The 19,257-nt window shown below is 48.6% G+C and overlaps 1 protein-coding gene across 3 annotated transcripts; it reads left to right on the top strand.

Annotated features, from left to right (window-relative positions):
- Positions 1-973: 973 nt before the first annotated feature.
- On the top strand, positions 974-7,409 carry LOC129693568 (gastrula zinc finger protein XlCGF52.1-like). Of its 3 annotated transcripts, none has more exons than XM_055630368.1 (4): positions 974-1,091; positions 2,521-3,864; positions 4,564-5,435; positions 6,071-7,409. In XM_055630368.1, the coding sequence occupies exons 2-3, from the start codon at positions 2,569-2,571 to the stop codon at positions 4,603-4,605; spliced, it is 1,338 nt and encodes a 445-aa protein (XP_055486343.1). In that variant the 5' UTR covers positions 974-1,091; positions 2,521-2,568; the 3' UTR covers positions 4,606-5,435; positions 6,071-7,409. The 3 variants fall into 3 exon arrangements, with proteins under 3 accessions (XP_055486343.1, XP_055486342.1, XP_055486341.1); XM_055630367.1 differs by lacking the exon at positions 974-1,091 and adding an exon at positions 1,114-1,239; XM_055630366.1 differs by lacking the exon at positions 974-1,091 and adding an exon at positions 1,517-1,656.
- Positions 7,410-19,257: the final 11,848 nt, after the last annotated feature.

Below are 19,257 nucleotides of genomic sequence, written 5' to 3'. Positions count from 1 at the left end.
ACCTTCAGGTAGAAGGTACAGGAGCCTGAAGACTGCAACAACCAGGTTCAGGAATAGCTACTTCCCCACAGCCATCAGGCTATTAAACCTGGCTCGGACAAAACTCTGATTATTAACAACCACTTTCTGTTATTTGCACTTTACCAGTTTATTTATTCATGTGTGTATATATTTATATCATGGTATATGGACACATTTATCTGTTTTGTAGTAAATGCCTATTATTTTCTGTGTGCTTAAGCAAAGCAAGAATTTCATTGTCCTATACAGGGACACATGACAATAAACTCACTTGAACTTGAACACTTGACTTGAACAGTGGGAGTGAGGGTAGAGGAGGAGAGAGTGAGGGGCCAGGTGGGGGAGGGTGAGAGGGGATGAGGGAACAGGATTGGGAGGGAAGAGAGGGAAGGACAGAGGGAGGTGGGAACGGAGGGAGGGGGAGGGTGAAAGATACGGGACGATACAGAGCAAAGAATCCTCCGCTCTGTAATCTTTGATACAGAGAGGGCGGGGATGGGAGCCAGCGGTCCTCCAGGCGGGCGAGCGAATGACAGATGGTCCTCCAGGCCAGGCGGGGTGAGCCGAGCGCCGATGGTCCTCCGGGCTGGTCCTCCAGGGGAGGTGAGCCGAGCGTGGGCGGGTCGATGGCAGCCTGGGCCCGGGCGCGGGACGGGACGGACGGGGCCGCGTGGGAGCGGAGAGAGAGAGTGAGTGACGTAGAGCGTCAACCGCCAGCGGGAGCGGGAGAGTGAGTGACGTAGAGCGTCAACCGCCAGCGGGAGCGGGACAGTGAGTGACGTAGAGCGTCAACCGCCGGCGGGAGCGGGACAGTGAGTGAGTGACGTAGAGCGTCAACCGCCAGCGGGAGCGGGACAGTGAGTGAGTGACGTAGAGCGTCAACCGCCAGCGGGAGCGAGACAGTGAGTGAGTGACGTAGAGCGTCAACCGCCAGCGGGAGCGAGACAGTGAGTGACGTAGAGCGTCAACCGCCAGCGGGAGCGAGACAGTGAGTGACGTAGAGCGTCAACCGCCAGCGGGAGCGAGACAGTGAGTGACGTAGAGCGTCAACCGCCAGCGGGAGCGAGACAGTGAGTGACGTAGAGCGTCAACCGCCAGCGGGAGCGGGAGGCGGGTCTGGGCCAAGATGGCGGCGGCGGCGGCAACGACGGGCCCGATCAGCTCAGGCTGATGGCGGCGCCCTGGAGAGAGGAGGCCCGGTGGAAACAGGGGCCCGGGGTAGAGAGAGATAGAGAGTCTGGAGCGGGGGAGGCAGAGAGAGTGGGGGCAGGAATAAGGGGAGAGGGTCAGAAAGAGAGGGGTGAGTGAGTGAGAGGTTGGGGTGTAAAAGGGCTGAAGTGAGCAGCGGGCAGGGAACTGAGGGGGAGGGAGAGGGGTCGTGAGCCAAGGAAGGGGGTAGGGAGCCAGGTGGAGGTGGGTTCACATTGTTTGAGGGTGGGGAGAAGGAGGGAGGGAAGGGTGTAAGGAGCAGGAGGAGGCGGCAGGGGTAAGGGGGAGGGAGCCACAGGGAGGAGGTCACATTGTTTGGGGGTGGGGAGGGTGTTGCAGTTTAGGAAGTCAAACCAGGGCAGGATCTTCACTGTGAATGGCGGGGCGCTGGGGGAATGTGTGGAGCCGAGGGATCTAGGAGTGCGGGTACGAGTTGGGCCGAAGGGCCTTTTTCCAACACTGTATCACTCTATGACTATGACAAATTGCTGGAGTAACTCAGCAGGTCAGGCAGCATCTGTGGAGAAGATAGACACAAAGTGCTGGAGTAACTCAGCGGGTCAGGCAGCATCTGTGGAGAATATAGACACAAAGTGCTGGAGTAATTAAGCGGGACAGGCAGTACCTGTAGAGAAAAGAAATGGGTGAAGTTTTATGTCGAGACCCTCTTTGGTTTCGAAACATAGAAAATCGATGCAGGAGTAGGCCATTCGGCCCTTCGAGCCTGCACCGCCATTCAATATGATCATGGCTGATCATCCAACTCCGTATCCTGTACCTGCCTTCTCTCCATACCCCCTGATCCCTTTAGCCACAAGGCCCACATCCAACTCCCTCTTAAATATAGCCAATGAACTGTGCTCGACTACCTTCTGCGGCAGGCAATTCCAGAGTTTAGTTTAGAGATGCAACACGGAAACAGGTCTTTCGGCCCACGGAGTCAGCGCGTACAAGCGATCACCCCGTACACTAGCACTATCCTACGCACTTTAGGGACAATTTAACAATTTTGGGAAGGTCAATTAATCTACAACCTTGTCCGTCTTTGAAATGTTGGAGGAAACCAGAGCACCTGGAGTAAAAACCCACGCAGGTCAAGGGGAGAACATACAAACCCGCACAGACAGCACCCATAGTCAGGATCGAACCCGGGTCTCTGGCGGTGAGGCAACAGCTGTACCACTGTGCCGCCCTGAGTTATGTAACGGATTCATCCGCCATAAACGCACCCAATATGTGCTAGTAATGTCCTGTTTGCCATCTTATTGACTCTGTGTTCCCCTCCTGCAGGGTTTAGGAGCCGTTGCTGTGGACGGAGAGACAGGGACCTGAGCGGCCATGGAGGTCGGCCAGGGTTCCGGTGAGCCCCACATCTGCTCGGTGTGCGGGCTGAGCTTTGAGGGGCTAGCGGCGGTGGAGGACCACATGACCGGGCACAACAAGGAGAAGCATTATGAGTGCGACGTGTGTGGCAAGACTTGGCAGAACCCGAGCCAGCTGAAGACCCACCGGCGGGTGCACAGCAGTGAGCGGCCCTTCGCCTGCTTTGACTGTGGCAAAGGCTTCAAGTCGTCAGCGGACTTGAAGGTGCACAGGCGCTTGCACACCGGGGAGCGGCCGTACACCTGTGGTGACTGCGGGAAGGGCTTCACACGCTCCAACAGCCTGCTGGAGCACCGGCGCTCCCACACCGGCGAGCGCCCCTACACCTGCACCCAGTGTGGCAAGAGCTACACCCGCTCCAAAAATCTGCTGGAGCACCAGCGCACCCACACCGGCGAGCGGCCCTTCACCTGCGCCCAGTGCGGCAAGAGCTACACCCGCTCCAACATCCTGCTGGAGCACCTGCGCACCCACACCGGCGAGCGCCCCTACACCTGTACCCTGTGTGGTAAGGGCTTCATCCGTCCCTCTGGCCTGTTGTCCCACCAGCAGGTGCACACCGGCGACCGTCCCTTCCCCAGGCCCTTCGGGTGCTCCGACTGCGGCAAGGACTTCAAGAAGGAGTATGATCTGAAGGTCCACCGGCGGGTGCACACGGGAGAGAAGCCCTACGGCTGCTCTACCTGCAGCAAGAACTTTGCCCGGTTGTCGGGGCTACGGCAGCACCGACGGGTGCACAGCAGTGAGCGGCCCTTCACCTGCTCCGACTGCGGCAAAGGCTTCAAGTCGTCGCCAGACCTGTTGAAGCACAGGCGTCTGCACACCGGGGAGCGGCCCTACACCTGCAGCGAATGCGGCAAGGGCTTCACCCAGTCCAGCAGCCTGCTGGAGCACCAGGGCACCCACACCGGCAAGCGCCCTTTCACCTGCATCCAGTGCGGCAAGGGCTTCACCCGCTCCATCAAGCTGCTGTCCCACCAGCGGGTGCACACCAACGACCGTCACTTCCCCACCCCGGTGAGTGGAGAGGGCTTTGCCATGGCCTCCCACGCCCTGTCTCGCCAGCGCGTGCACACAAGTGGCCAGCCCTACGACTGCCCGTACTGTGGTGAGGCGTTTCACAGCTCGCGGGAGTTGCGTCAGCACCGGCGGGCCCACGCAGGCGAGCGGCTGCTCCCACGCAAGCGAGTGTTTCAAGAGCACACGGAGGTTGTGGGAGCACCAGCGGTTACACAGACCATGACGAAGAAGGTGAGGATCGACTACGATGGCAGGATAAAACTGGGCCATTATTGCCTGTGGCAGATTGTGTGCCGCAGGAAGTACATCCTCTGTTGGGGCCTTTTTGACTGTGGAGTCGATGGTGGCCTCCCTTTGATCTATCCAACAATGATCTATTCTACATTATCCTTGAACTCCTTTCCCTTTGTTCTGGTTTCACTCCTTACACTTCCTTATCTCTGTACCTCCAATCAGAATGAAGAAGGTTCTCGACCCAAAACGTCATGCATTCCTTCTCTCCACAGAAGACTCACATTGTGACTCTGCGCAGGGCAGGGGGCGAGGCCGGCAGTCCCCCTCGGATTGGCGGTGACATCAGGATGCCAGTCGTACGCAACGTCTGTGCATCTCACTTCATGGTGCATGGCGGGTTTATGTGCGGTCGGGCGGCTCGACGCGTTTCCCAGATGCTCGGCGCCCCCCCCTCCCCCTCCCAACACCCCCACTCAACCGCACCACTCACCGCCCCACTCATCCCACCCACCCAACTCCCCCACCACTCAATCCATCACTCAATCCCCCACTAACTATCCCCCCCACAATCACCCCCTACCTCCTTCCACTTCCCTCTCCCCCCCCCCCCCCCCCCCATCAAGCATTTGTAATGTTTCACGCATTAGTAATGTCCTGTTTGCCAGCTTGTTGACCCTCTGTGTTCCCCTCCTGCAGGGTTTAGGAGCCGTTGCTGTGGACGGAGAGACGGGGACGTGAGCGGCCATTGAGGGTGGCCAGGGTGCCGGTGAGCCCTACATCTGCTCGGTGTGCGGGCTGAGCTTCGGTGGAGGACCATGTGACGGGGCACAACAAGGAGAAACGTTATGATTGTGGCGTGTGTGGCAATTCCTGGTAGAACCCGTACCTGCTGAAGACCCACCGGCGGGTACACACGGCAGAACAAATCTTCGACTGCTCAGAGTGTGGCAAGAACTGCAGCTGCTACGAGGTCTGGCTCCCAACTACCGAGTGCAGTCTGACGAGAGGCGCTTTACCTGCTCTAACTGTGGCAAGAGCTTAAAGACATCATATGATGTGAAGATCCACTGGCGAGTGCACAGCGGTGAGCGGTCCTTCACCTGCTCCGACTGCGGCAAAGGCTTCAATTCATCGCTGGAACTATAGGTGCACAGGCACCTGCACACCGGGGAGTGGCCCTACACCTGCAGCGACTGTGGAAAGGGCTTCACCCACTCCCAACAGCCTGCTGGTGCACCAGTGCACCCACACCGGCGAGCGCCCCTCCACCTGCGACCAGTGCGGCAAGGACTTCATCCACTGCAACAGTCTGCTGTACCTCCGCTGGTGACCGTCGCTTCCCCAGCCCGGTGTGTGGATAGCGCTTTGCCATGGCCTCCCATGCCCTGTCTCACCAGCACATGCACACAATTGGCCAGCCCTACAACTGCCCGTTTGACAGCTGAAGGGGGTTGCGGGAGCACTGGTGGGCCCACACCGGCGAGCGGTTTCTCCCACTGATGCAAGTTTTTCAAGAGCGTGCGGGGGCTGCGGGAGCACCAGCGGATACAAAGACCATGATGGAGAAGGTGAGGAAAGATGGCAATATAAAACTGGACCAACATTGCCTGTGGCAGATTGTGTTTTCTCAGCTGCCGCAGGAGGTACATCCTTTACTGGGACTTTTTGACTGTGGAGTCGATGGCGGCCTCCTATTGATCTATCCAACAATGATCTATTCTACATTGTCCTTGAACCATTCCCTTTGTCCTGTTTTCACTCCTTACACTTCCTTATCTCTGTACCTCCCATTAGACTGAAGAAAGGTCTTGACCCGAAACATCACGTATTTCTTCTCTCCACAGATGCTGCCCGACCCGCTGAGTGACTCCAGCACTGTGTGACCTTCCCATGATGCACGCCGCCCCCCCCCCCCCACGTGACTGCGTAATGGCAGAGGGCGGGGCCGGCAGTCCCCCTTGGATTGGGGTGCGGATGCACGGGCCGGCAGATGTGCGGGCGGGCGGCTAGACGCGGTTCCCAGATCCTTGGCGACCACCCTCCCCCACTCGCTCCCCTTCCCTTACTCCCCTGTCACCCCCTCCTCCCCCCACCTCCGTTGACCCCCACACCCTCTTCCCCCCACTTCAAGTACTAGTAATGTTCACGAGTTAGTAATGTCCTGTTTGCCAGCATGTTGACCCTCTGTGTTCCCCTCCAGCAGGGTTTAGGAGCCGTTGCTGTGGACGGAGAGACGGGGACGTGAGCGGCCATTGAGGGTGGCCAGGGTGCCGGTGAGCCCCCCCCCCCCCCCTCTGCTCTGTGTGCGGGCTGAGATTTGAGGGGCTGAGCTTCGATGGAGGATGGATGACGTGTGTGGCAAGGCCTTGAAAGCGCCCGAGCCTGCTGAAGACCCACCAGCGGGTGCACACGGGAGAACGCCCTTTCAACAGCTCGGAGTGTGGCAAGGTCTTCACCAGCTCCAGCCAGCCTGCTGTGGCACAACCGCGTGCACTCCGGCGAGAGGCCCTTCGGTGCTCCGACTGCGGCAAGAGCTTCAAGACGACACATGAGCTGAAGATGCACTGGCGGGTGCGCACAGGCGAGGAGCCCTATGGCTGCTCCACCTGTGGCAAGAGCTTGGGGCTGCGGGTGCCCCGTCGGGTGTCAGCAGTGGGTAGCCCTTCACTTGCTCCGACTGATGCACAGGTGCCTGCACTGCACACCGGGAAGCACCCCTGCACCTGCACCCTGTGCGGCAAGGGCTATAAGCTGCTGTCCCACCAGTAGGTGCACACCGGTGACCATCCCTTTACCAGGACCTTTGGCTGCTCCGACTGCGGCAAGAGCTTCAGGGCAGCGTATGACCTGAAGGTCCACCGAAGAGTGCACATGGGTAGGAGCCCTTTGGCTACTCCACCTGCGGCAAGAGCTTTGCCCGGTTGTCGGAGTTGCGAGTGCACCGGCAGTGTGGAAGAAAAATTAATATCTTTCCTTACTTCATTTTAATTGGAATTGAACAAGGTAACGAAGGGTGTTTTGGATGTGACAATTGGAAGCTCTCGCTTGTGCAGCTGCAGAAGAGGGTCGTGGGAATCGGCAAAGTAAGATTAGACGTATTACCTCTTGTCTGCGAATGTGTTGAAGGGTGGATGGTAAATGTAAACATGAAATAGTAGAAGATAACAAAGCTTGTTGTTCCCCATAAAAATGTTACTGTAAATGGGGGGCTCATGATTGGCTTGGAGAGGAGATGGTGGCGTGGGCCACCTGAAAGGTGAGATAGAATAATGTCAAGATGCCCTTGTATTGGGTTTGACGTATTAATCATCTAATGTTGAATAAGATTAACATAAGCGACAAGTATGTTATGACTAATGAAATAATTGGTACCGTATAGTTGATAGAATATTTTTGTAGATTATTATCTAACAAAAGTAAACAAAAGTTGTTAACTGCACAGTATAACTGTAGGCTAATTCTGCAGTGAAGTCAGAGAAAAGGTGAGCAGTTTACTGCCACCATCTCTCATGATATCATGCAATAAAGTATTTTGAAGCAAACTTGCAAAGTCTGTTATTTTTTGTTTTCCTTTAATTAGCCTTTAAATTAATTTCTTCCACAGAATTCTTTCCATGAGTAGTATCTCTGCTCAATAACCAAAGGTCTATAGCCTCCTTTTGCTCGGGTATTCTATTTCATTCACATGTTTAAACTGTAATGTTTTATTATTAATGTTTTATGTGTCGTTCTTAATTTTTACTGCATGACGTGTTGTTACTTGCGAGCAGAGCACCAAGGCAAATTCCTTGTATGTGCACATACTTGGCCAATAAACATATTCATTCATTCATTCATTCATTCATACATTCATTCATTCATTCATGTGGCGTAGTCACCAGGATTCCAATTGTAACAGGATTCGAACGAATACAAGGGCAAATGAAAGGGAATGATAAAATAGTCCCCACTGAAAGAGGGACAGGGGGTTTCCCAGAGAAGGGAGAGCCCCGGTAACCCAGCTATCGGGCCGGAGACTCACTGAGCCAAGACACCAATTAGGGTTGAGGCAAGATTGCGGAGAAGATACATTTACTCGCACTGAGCCAAGAGGCCTGTGGGGTGAGGCAAGATTGTGGAGAAAGGTAAATGGAAGCAGGTGCTGTAAAGCGCACTTTTGAAATCACTATCTCCATCGCAGGTGATAGACTTCTGACCGACATCCACTATACACCCACTGACTCCATATCTGGACTACACTTCTTGTAAGGACTCCATCCTCTACTCCCAATTCCCCCGTCTACGCCGCATCTGCTCCCTCATTCTTCAGGGAACGGGGGTTCCCCTTTTCTAACATAGATCAGGCTCTCACCAGGGTTTCTTCGATACCGCGTGACACTGCTCTCTCTTCCCATCCCCTCACTCGTAACAAGGGCAGAGTCCTCCTATTCCTCACCTTCCACTCTACCAGCCGTCACGTACAACAAATAATCCTCCGTCATTTTCGCCACGTCCAACGTGACCCCACATCTTCCCAGCTCCTCTGTCGGCTTTCCACAGAGCGCTCTCTCCGTATCTCACTGGTCTATTCGTCCCTTCCTACCTGATCCACCCCCTCTCTGGGCACTTTCCCTGGCAACTGCAGGAAATGCTACACTTGTCGCTTTACCTCCCCCCTTGATTCCATTCAAGGACCCATGCAGTCTTTCCAGGTGAGACAGAGGTTCACCTGCATCTCCTCCAACCTCATCTATTGCATCCGCTGCTCTAGATGTCAGCTGATCTACATCGGTGAGACCAAGCGTAGGCTTGGCGATCGCTTTGCCGAACACCTCCGCTCGGTTCACAATAACCAACCTGATCTCCCGGTGGCTCAGCACTTCAACTCCCCCTCCCATTCCATATCCAACCTTTCTGTCCTGGGCCTCCTCCATGGTCATGGTGAAGACCACCGGAAATTGGAGGAGCAGCACCTCATATTTTGTTTGTACCCCAGCGGTCTGAACATTGACTTCTCTAATTTCAGGTAGTCCTTACTGTCTCCTCCCCTTCTCAGCTCCCCCTCTAGCCCTTTGGCTCCTCCTCTTCCTTTGTTCTTCCCCACCCCCCACCCCCCCCCCCCCCCCCCCCCCCCCCCCACCCTCACATCAGTCTGAAGAAGGGGTTCGGCCCGAAATGTTGCCTATTTCCTTCGCTCCATAGATGCTGCCGCACCCGCTGAGTTTCTCCAGCATTTTTGTCTACCTTCGATTTTCCAGCATCTGCAGTTCCTTCTTAAACATAGAAATTGAAAGGTGACTTTGAGGTTTGTGGACAGAGTAAAACTGGTGCGCGCAATCTGTAAATAGAATATTATAAGACATTGTCCGCGGAAACCTAACTTTTCTTTTAACAGACTTGTGAAAAGAATATGGGAGGCAACAGTAGTCGATCGGAGAAATCTGATCCTATTGATAGAGGGCCTGAGGAAAAGAAACGGGTGGTCCAGGAGGGGAAGATGCAGATAAGAAAGAGCATTGCCAAGGTGATCAAAAAGACCAAAAGACACCGGGAAAGGTAGGAGATCCCATTGTTCCAGCGGGATCGCCAGCGGGTGTGGTAATAAAAAAGAACGGAGATGACCAATGTCCGGAAAATGTTTGTGGTAGTCTAGCTAATCGATCAAATGGAAATTGACCGGATGGGGAAAGTTATAAGCTATCTCTGTTCTACTCACCTTTAAAAAAGACATGGGTTGGCGAGATGGGAACACAATTCATATTTCCCATGGTAGTGTTATTAGTGGTAGTTGGAGTAGTAAGTGTAACTTTAACATTGCTGGAAACAAGAAGGAAATGGGCAGGGATGGAGAAAAGCAGGTGTTGAGCTGAATGAGGGACCTGTGTCTATAATACCAAATCAACTGGCAGCAACATGTCTCCTTAATATATGCCGCGGAGGTAAGGTGGTACAGGCACCTGTGGTCAGATTGTCAAAATCAATGGAAGAAGAACCCGTGGCTGCAGTCAAGATAGGTGACTGCCATTTAGACCTTCTGGTCAATACCGGAGCCACTATGTCATCTGTGTCCCCCTACATGGACATCGCTGTCAGTCAGTCAAATATTAATACTATTGGTGTTGCTGGTATCCCCATGAAAGAACTTTCATCATAACCCACTCATATTATGATAAATGGCAAGCCGTTTACTGATATTCATATAATCTCCTGAATGGCCCCACTCCCGTGTTGACCCAATTGCCTCTACAGGGTATCAACTGACGTGTCGAACAAAAGACTCTAAACCAGCGTTTAGTTCAGCACAAATTAATCTTTATTAACACTCAAGTAACTTTAAACATGCATGCAAACAATTCTAACAACTTCTAATAACTTCTCATTTACTTTATTTTTTCAATTTGTCATTTCTTAAACTGAATCACGAAACTCATGACTTGGAGTCAGATATTACCCGTATGAATGAATTGGACAGATTCACTCTGTTGGCAGGGGGTTTGGATTCTCTGAGCTTCGAACTCAGGTCCCTCCTTCTTTGTGATGGTTGTTCTTGGGTTGTCACTGCCGATTTCTCAGACCGCCCTTCTTTTACACTAATTTTCCTCCAATCTCCTAAAGGAAGCCTTTGTTCAAACCCAACGCTCTCACAATTCTAAAGTCAATCATGTTGAGTTGTCACTCACCCAAGTGCTGAATAAACAAAACGCATCGTCGTTCCTTATCAGGCTGGGGAGTTCTTAATTATGTTGCTTGTTCATATTTTTATTCTCATCATACAGTTCCTTAGCAAAATGGCTGTTCCCAGGAACCTTATCTTCTCAAGGCTATACTGCCTACCCATGAAGTTACTCACAGCTCATTTCTTATCAGATGTCCATCACGTGACCATTTTCACGGTGTTTCTTTGTTCTTCTGTTCATGCGGTCATAAGAGATAAGAGTAAAATTAGGCCATTCGGCCCATCAAGTCCACTCTGCCATTCAATCATGTTTCCAGGGTTTTGTTCTGTGTCTCCAGCTCGTAGCATCGTCCCAAATCCTGTCGGGATACTTGACATCCAGTCCCAGGCTATATATTCCCTCCTTTCATCCATTGAGTGTTTAGCGAATTGGATCATACTGAACCGTGGCCATTTCATCTCACACTCGTAAATATCTGAGTCTTTGCCATGTTACAATTTCCTACAAAGCATAGCCATGCAAATAGTAATTAAGATTATTATGCTACTCTTAAAGCATTATTTCCATCTTTTACCTTATCTACGTATACATGTCTGACCCTGCTTGTTGCCTATATAATTTGTCTGTTCTCACTTGTTCTCTAACATTTAATGTTTTTATGTAGTTTTTGTTATTTTTTGTTGGGGTATGTGTGTGGGGGGGGGGGGGGGGGGTGGGGTGGGAGGGAGGGGGTAACTTTTAAATATCTCCCTGCACGGGAGACCCGACCTTTTCTTTGTCGGGTCTCCGTTGTCGTTGGGGCTGCAACGAGGAGCGGCCTCCAACAGGAAGACCGGGGGCTCTGGTGCCGACTACTCACCGTCGCGGAGCTGGCCGAGTCCGGAGCGGGTGGAGCAGTGGTGGAGCGCTGCTGCAGCCCGACCTCCGGAGATTCGGAAGCTGCAACTGCGGGTCTGGCGGACGGCGGCACCGGGAGCCCGCGGGTCCCTGGAGGGAGACCGCTTTTCAGGGCTCCCGCAACGGCGACTTCTCCCGCCCGAGTTGCGGGGTTGAAGAGCTCCTGGAGCGGGGCCTTACAGCACCACCCCGCGCGGCTTGGAATGGCCGCGGGACTCTGCGAGCGCACGCCGGGGGCTCTAACATCAAGACCCGGTGTGCGACGTTGCATGACCTGGCGTGGCTTTAATGGCCGCGGGACAATCGCCAACCGGGGACTTTGACTTTGACTCTGACATCGGGGGGGGGGGGGTGCAGTGGAGAGATAAGATTTTTTGGTCTTCCATCACAGCAATGTGATGGATGTTTATGTAAATTATGTTGTGTCTTGGGTCTATTTGTTTGTAATGTATGGCTGCAGAAACGTCATTTCGTTTGGACCTCAAGGGGTCCAAATGACAAATAAATTGAATCTTGAATCTTAATGCAGATAAGGGTGAGGTGCTACATCTTGGTAGCACAAATCAAAATAGGACGTACATGGTAAATGGTAGCGAATTGAGGAATGCGGTTGAACAGAGGGATCTAGGAATAACTACTGTGCATATTTCCCTGAAGGTGGAATCTCATGTAGATAGGGTGGTAAAGAAAGCTTTTGGTGTGCAGGCCTTTATAAATCAGAGCATTGAGTATAGCAGTTGGGATGTAATGTTACAATTGTACTAGAGACACAAGGAATAAAATCTCCTTGTATGCAGATGATGTACTAATATATATTACAAAGTTAGAAACTAGTATTCCAAACCTATTAAATCTAATAACTCAATTTGGTCAGTTTTCGGGATATAGAATTAATTGGAATAAAAGCGAAATCATGGTGCTATGGAGTAGGAGAGACTCACGCCAACTAGCTCCGTGAAAACAAAACGAAAAAACGGGGGGGAAAGCCAGATCCTACCTGCAGAAAACGGCACCGATTGTTTTGCAGTAGGCCCGTGACGTCATTAGGCGTGCGACACTGGCAGTATGTCGACTCAGCATACCCCCCCCCCCCCCCACACAAGACAAGAACCGGCAAGACTAAAGAGGTAGGCCCAACTGAAGCCTCGGCCTCAGATTTAACAGCATCCCGAGAAGACATCTCAAAGAAGAAGAAAAAGACTGAGATGGAAGAATTAAAAATGTTTCTTTCACAGGAAATCTCTAATTTAATGGAGGAACTTAAAAATCTTAGCCAGAACTTTAAAGAAGAGCTGACATCTTTTAAAAAAGAAATTAAAGAACAAATTAAAGAAGATGTTACAGAGATGGTACACAAAGTCCTGGAAGACTGGAAATTAGATATGGAAAGAAATTTGACTAAAAATGTTGAAGAAGTAAATGAAAAACTGAAAAAGATGGAATCCAGATTTGATTCTAAACTTGAACTTATCTTCCCGAAATTAAACCAACACCACAAGATTGTAAAAGAACTTGAGGAACTTGCTGAGACAAGCACCGCAACTACAAAACAACTCATCACCGAGAACCAATGCCTATCAAAGTTATTGCGTCAAATAACCGAAAAATGTACAGATTTAGAGGGACGACAGAGGCTTTTAGAACGTAAGAATCGTGGGCATCCAGGAATGCAGAGAGGGGACTCGTGACTCCCGTGAATTTGCTGCAGATGTACTGAAAACAATTTTGAACCTTGACCAGGCGCCATTACTTGCCCGAGTGCACAGAGTGCCGGGACGTCCCCCAAAGGTGGGCGACCGTCCAAGAATAATGATAGTAAAGGTCCAATATGACCATGTATTGGATGACATGATGAGGAAAATTGTCAAAAGCAGAAATCTTGTATATGAAGGAGACAAGATTAGCGTATTCAGAGATTATCCTGTGGAAGTTGCTAAGAAAAGGGCATTGTTCACAGAAACAAGAAGAATACTGAAGAACATAAAGAATTTGAGATACGGACTGTTATACCCCGCAACACTAAGAGTTTCATACAAGAAGAAGGAATACTTCTTCATCAAGCATACAGAAGCATTTGAATTTGCCAAGAATATCGAGGACAAGATTGAAGATTGAAAAATATTCAACACTCAACACCTACCTGGATACTGCTATCTCGCAGAGAAGATATGGAACTGTAAACTTTAAACTATTATATTTAAGAGTTGCCTAAAATTCGCAATAAGAATTGGGTAAATATCCTGCAACGGATATATAATATTTACATTTTAGTACTAACTTCTAACAACTATTAATAATCATGAATACTAACTAACACTAAATATTGATAATTAGATTAGTTAGATTATTTAAGACTAAATAATCTTAACTAAAAGTATGAAATATAAGTAAAGTGTGATTCAGGTATTTTATAATGAAAAATGTATGGTGGCTCTCTGATATTTTTGTTTTTGATTATTCTTTGATAAATGTTTATATTATACAAAACTAACATTTCAATTTGAGACTAAAGGTGCACAACCTTTTATCCGGTGTTCCAGAAACCGAAAAGCTCCGAAAACCGGCCATTTTTTCCAGATGTCGTCTGCGCACCAAAGCTCGCGTTTGGCGCCAAACTTGACCCAAAATGACCCACGGTCAACCCAGGTCTGTACTACTGTAGCGGCTGCCTCCTCCCTGGAGACCGGGAGACGCTTAAACATCTGTAAATCATTGCTTAAATGTTAGTCAGTTAGTTTGGAGGGCTTTTATGTGAAGGGGGGTGAAGGGGGTAAACTTTAATTCTTAGTCCCCTACCTGGTCGGAGAGGCGGGGAGCGGTCAATGCCTTACCGGGTCGCTGTGCAGTAAGCTCCGCAGCGCTGTGGCCGGTCTGGCCGCGGGCGGCGCCGGTTGTAGCTCCGACCCCGGCAACTCTACCCCTGGCTGCGAGGCGCTCCAAATCCAGCGCGGCCCGCAGCCGGACGTCCCAGCTCCGAGAATGTCAGGAGTCGGCGGCGTCGCGAGCAATGCCTTACCGGGTCGCCGTGCGGCAAGCTCCGGAACGCTGTGGCCGCCGACACACAACATCGCGGAGCGTCGCTGGATTTGGAGCCGCGCAGCCAGGGGTAGAGTTGCCGGGGTCGGAGCTCCAACCGGCGCCGCCCACGGCCGGACGGAGCCCCCAACTCCGCGGCTCCAAATCCAGCGACGCTCCGTGATGTTGTGTGTCGGCGGCCACAGCGTTCCGGAGCTTGCCGCACGGCGACCCGGTAAGGCATTGCTCGCGACGCCGCCGACTCCCGACATTCTCGGAGCTGGGACGTCCGGCCGCGGCCGCGCTGGATTTGGAGCGCCTCGCAGCCAGGGGTAGAGTTGCCGGGGTCGGAGCTCCAACCGGCGCTGCCCGCGGCCGGACGGAGCCCCCAGCTCCGCGAGGTTGGGAGTCGCCGACCAGGTAGGTAGGGGACTAAGAATTAAAGTTTCCCCCTTCACCCCTACACCACCACCACCACATAAAATCCCTCCAAACTAACTGACTAACATTTATGCAATGATTCTCCCGGTCTCCGGGGAGGAGGCAGCTGCTCCAGACTTTTCAAGCCGCCCGCGCTACCTACCTAATCTACGCTAAAAATCTTCCATTCTGAAATCCGAAAATGTCCGAAATCCGACAAGTGTCTGGTCTCAAGGCTTTCGGATAAAAGGTTGTGCACCTGTACTAATTATATCATTAATAGAATATAATCATTATTTCTTTCCCCCCCCCCACAAATTGTTTGCATCGAATTGGAAGCTTTCCTTTCAAGGAAAGTACGGAGCTAGTATTTTTATTAACCAAAAGCTACAGAAGTCCATAGATGCTTAGCCACATTAGGGAGGCTATCACTAACTGCACTAATTGTAGTTGTAGTTGCTTTTTCTTTTTACTTTCCACACTTTACTAATCCAATTTGCTATTTTTTTTACTTTCAATTCAATTTACTTTTTTTTTATCTTATATCATATATTTTGTATTTGGAATGGAATTGCATATTTTATTTAAGGAGATATGTTCGGATGGAAAACAGACGTGATCTAAAATTCATCTACCTGATGTTCGAGTATAAGGTAGGGTTGAGTGTGCTGAATCATCTGCTCTACCACTTAATCACAAGATGCAAGACATGAATATAAAAATTGGGGATGAGGGAATTAAATTCTGTAGTTGGAATGTTAAGGGGATTAATGAACCTATCAAGAGAGGCAAAGTGTTAGCTCATTTAAAATCATTGAAAACAGATATAATATTTCTCCAGGAGACACATCTTAAAAAGGAAGCACAACACAGATTGAAAGCAAAATGGATTGCTAAAGCGTACCACTCTTCATTCTCACATAAATCTAGAGGTGTTGCAATATTAATTCGTAAAGGTATACCCTTTAAACATATATCAACGATAGAAGACATTGAAGGCAGATATATTGTAATAATAGGGGAGTTATACTTAAAAAAGGTGACTCTCCTCAATGTGTATGGACCAAATTTTGATAGCCCTCTGTTTTTTAAGAGAATTCTTAACAATATCCCGGAATGTACACAACAAAACTTAATAATCGGTGGAGATTTCAATTGTACATTGGATGCTTGTTTGGATAGATCATCAACTCAAAGAAAACTAAAATCTCGATCAAGTGAATTTTTAAACTCATACATTAATACTACTAATATTAAGGATGTTTGGAGAATTGAAAATCCATCGGGCCGAGAATATTCATTTTACTCACCAGTACATAAAACTTAATCAAGGATAGACTATTTTTTAGTAGATTCAAAACTTATCCCATTTACCTATAACTCGCAATATCATAACATCATAATCTCAGACCATGCTCCACTGACATTTATGATCAAACTAAACGGAATGGTAGAGACACAGTCACAATGGAGATTTAATCCCCAAATCTTAAAAGATAAGTTATGTAATGAATACCTAGTACAGGTGCACAACCTTTTATCCGAAAGCCTTGGGACCAGACACTTGTCGGATTTCGGACATTTTCGGATTTCCGAATGGAAGATTTTTAGCGTAGATTAGGTAGGTAGCGCGGGTGGCTTGAAAAGTCTGGGGCGGCTGCCTCCTCCCCGGAGACCGGGGAATCATTGTAAATCATTGCATAAATGTTAGTCAGTTAGTTTGGAGGGATTTTATGTGGTGGTGGTGGTGGTGGGGTGGGTGGGTGAAGGGGGAAACTTTAATTCTTAGTCCCCTACCTGGTCGGCGACTCCCAACATCGCGGAGCTGGGGGCTCCGTCCGGCCGCGGGCAGCGCCGGTTGTAGCTCCGTCCCCGGCAACTCTACCCCTGGCTGCGCGGCGCTCCGAATCCAGCGCCGCCCGCGGTCGGACGCCTGCCGTCCCAGCTCCGCGAATGTTGGGAGAAGGCGTCCTCAGCGCCCTGGAGCTTACCGCACAGCGATCCGGTAAGGCTTTGCCTGCTCCCCGCTGGTATCTGCCAAACAACAGAAACTGGAAATGGAAATAAAGCAATTAGACACAGAAAACGCAGCAGCACCATCCACGATAAAACACAATAAAATTGCAATACTGAAATATAAATTAAACAAGATATATTCAGACCAAGTTATAAAACTTTATCAACATACAAAACAATTAAATTTTGAATTTGGTGATAAACCACAAAAACTATTAGCGCGTCAACGTCGTAAATTAGATGGGGAAAAAACAATATACAAAATTAGAACAGACAAGGGAGAAATATTAACACTGCCTAAAGATATTAATGATAGATTTCTACAATACTACCAAAAATTATATTCATCTAAAATAACAGAACAATCAACGGGAATGGAAACATTTTTACAGAATTGTAAGCTTGCGGGTCTAGATCAGAAGGAGAGAGAATTACTAGGGGCTGAAATTACGATAAAAGACATCGAAGAGTCAATTAAATCTTTAAAAAAACGGAAAGGCTGCAGGCCCAGATGGTCTAAATTCTGAATTTTATAAAATATTTTATGATTTGCTTTCCCCACGCCTACTGACAATGTACAAATAGCTTACACTCAACAGAAACTCCCAGAAACTCTAAATTAATCTACAATCATACTCGTACCAAAAACGGACAAGGATCTTGAAGACCCAGGTTCATACAGAGCCATAGCCCCCTTAAATACTGATTAGAAAATATTAACTAAAATTCTATCTAATAGATTGAGCTTAGTGATCAGCAAATTAATACATCCCGACCAAACAGGGTTTATCCCAAAACGTTACTCATTTTATAATCTGAGAAGATTATTTAATATTATATACTCCAATAGAATTCCTAATGCAGATCTAGCAATTATTTTGTTAGATGCTAAAAATGCATTTGACCAGGTAGAATGGCCATATTTATTTTCGGTGATGGAAAAATTTAAACTAGGAGAGAAGTACTGTACATGGGTTAAATTGTTATATTCTAATCCAACAGCCAGAATATTAACAAACAAAATGTTATCAACTAAATTTAATCTCTCTAGAGGCTGTAGACAATGATGTTCACTATCCCCACTATTATTTGCTCTTGCAATCGAACCCCTAGCAGAAAGCGTTAGAAACCATCCAGGAATATATGGATACAATAATAGAGACACAAGGAATAAAATTTCCTTATATGCAGATGATGTACTAATATATATTACAAAGTTAGAAACTAGTATTCCAAACCTATTAAATCTAATAACTCAATTTGGTCAGTTTTCGGGATATAGAATTAATTGGAATAAAAGTGAAATCATGCCAATAACAAAATTCAATTTACATACAATATAACAATCCCCTTTTAAAATAGTTAAAGATAAATTTAAATACTTAGGAATCTATGTAACTAAGACATATACCTCTTTATTTAAACTAAATTTCCCACCCTTACTGAATAAACTACACAAGAATATTCAATACTGGAAAACACTCCCCATTTCTATGCTTGGGAGAATTAATGCTATAAAAATGTTCTTCTTACCGCAACTACTGTACCTATTTCAATTAATTCCGATATATATCCCAAAAACATTTTTCAAAAAAGTCGACTCCATTGTTACAAGTTTTGTCTGGGATTATAAGAATCATAGAATAAGTAAAACACATCTATGTAAGTCAAAGATAAACTGAGGTTTGGCTTTGCCAAATTTCTTATTTTATTTTTGGGCCGTCCATGTTAAAAACATGAATTTCTGGCTGGAAGAAATGGATCGACAACCAGATTGGTTAATGATGGAAAAGGAAGACTGTCTACCTTTTGAAATTGGACCGATCATATTTGCCCCCACAAAACTGCACAAAAAAACCTATAAAGAAAACCCCATAATACATAGTGGAATACGAATTTGGAAACAAATAAAAAAAGATTTAAAATTGAATAATATACCACTATGCCTTCCCATTGTAAATAACCCTTTATTCAAATCATCCTTTATGGACAAAGGTTTCACACAATGGAAAAATTATGGAATCAAAAATATTGGACATCTTTATGGGAAAGGCACTTTTCTTTCAAGAGTTACAACAGAATTATGGACTGCACTCAAATAATTTCTTCAGATACAGGTGCACAACCTTTTATCCGGAGTTCCGGAAACCGAAAAACTCCGAAAACCGGCCATTTTTTCCAGGATGTCGTCTGCACACCAAAGCTTGCGTTTGGCGCCAAACTTGACCCGAAACGACCCACGGTCAACCCAGGTCTGTACTACTGTAGCGGCTGCCTCCTCCCCAGAGACCGGGGAGCCACTTAAACATCTGTAAATCATTGCTTAAATGTTAGTCAGTTAGTTTGGAGTGCTTTTATGTGAGGGGGGGGGGGGGGGGGGGGTGAA

Source organism: Leucoraja erinacea, unplaced genomic scaffold, assembly GCF_028641065.1.
Source record: "Leucoraja erinacea ecotype New England unplaced genomic scaffold, Leri_hhj_1 Leri_349S, whole genome shotgun sequence".
Classification (NCBI taxonomy): domain Eukaryota; kingdom Metazoa; phylum Chordata; class Chondrichthyes; order Rajiformes; family Rajidae; genus Leucoraja; species Leucoraja erinaceus.
Note: the sequence above shows the minus strand (reverse complement) of the source record. Positions and strands in the feature narration are given on the sequence as shown.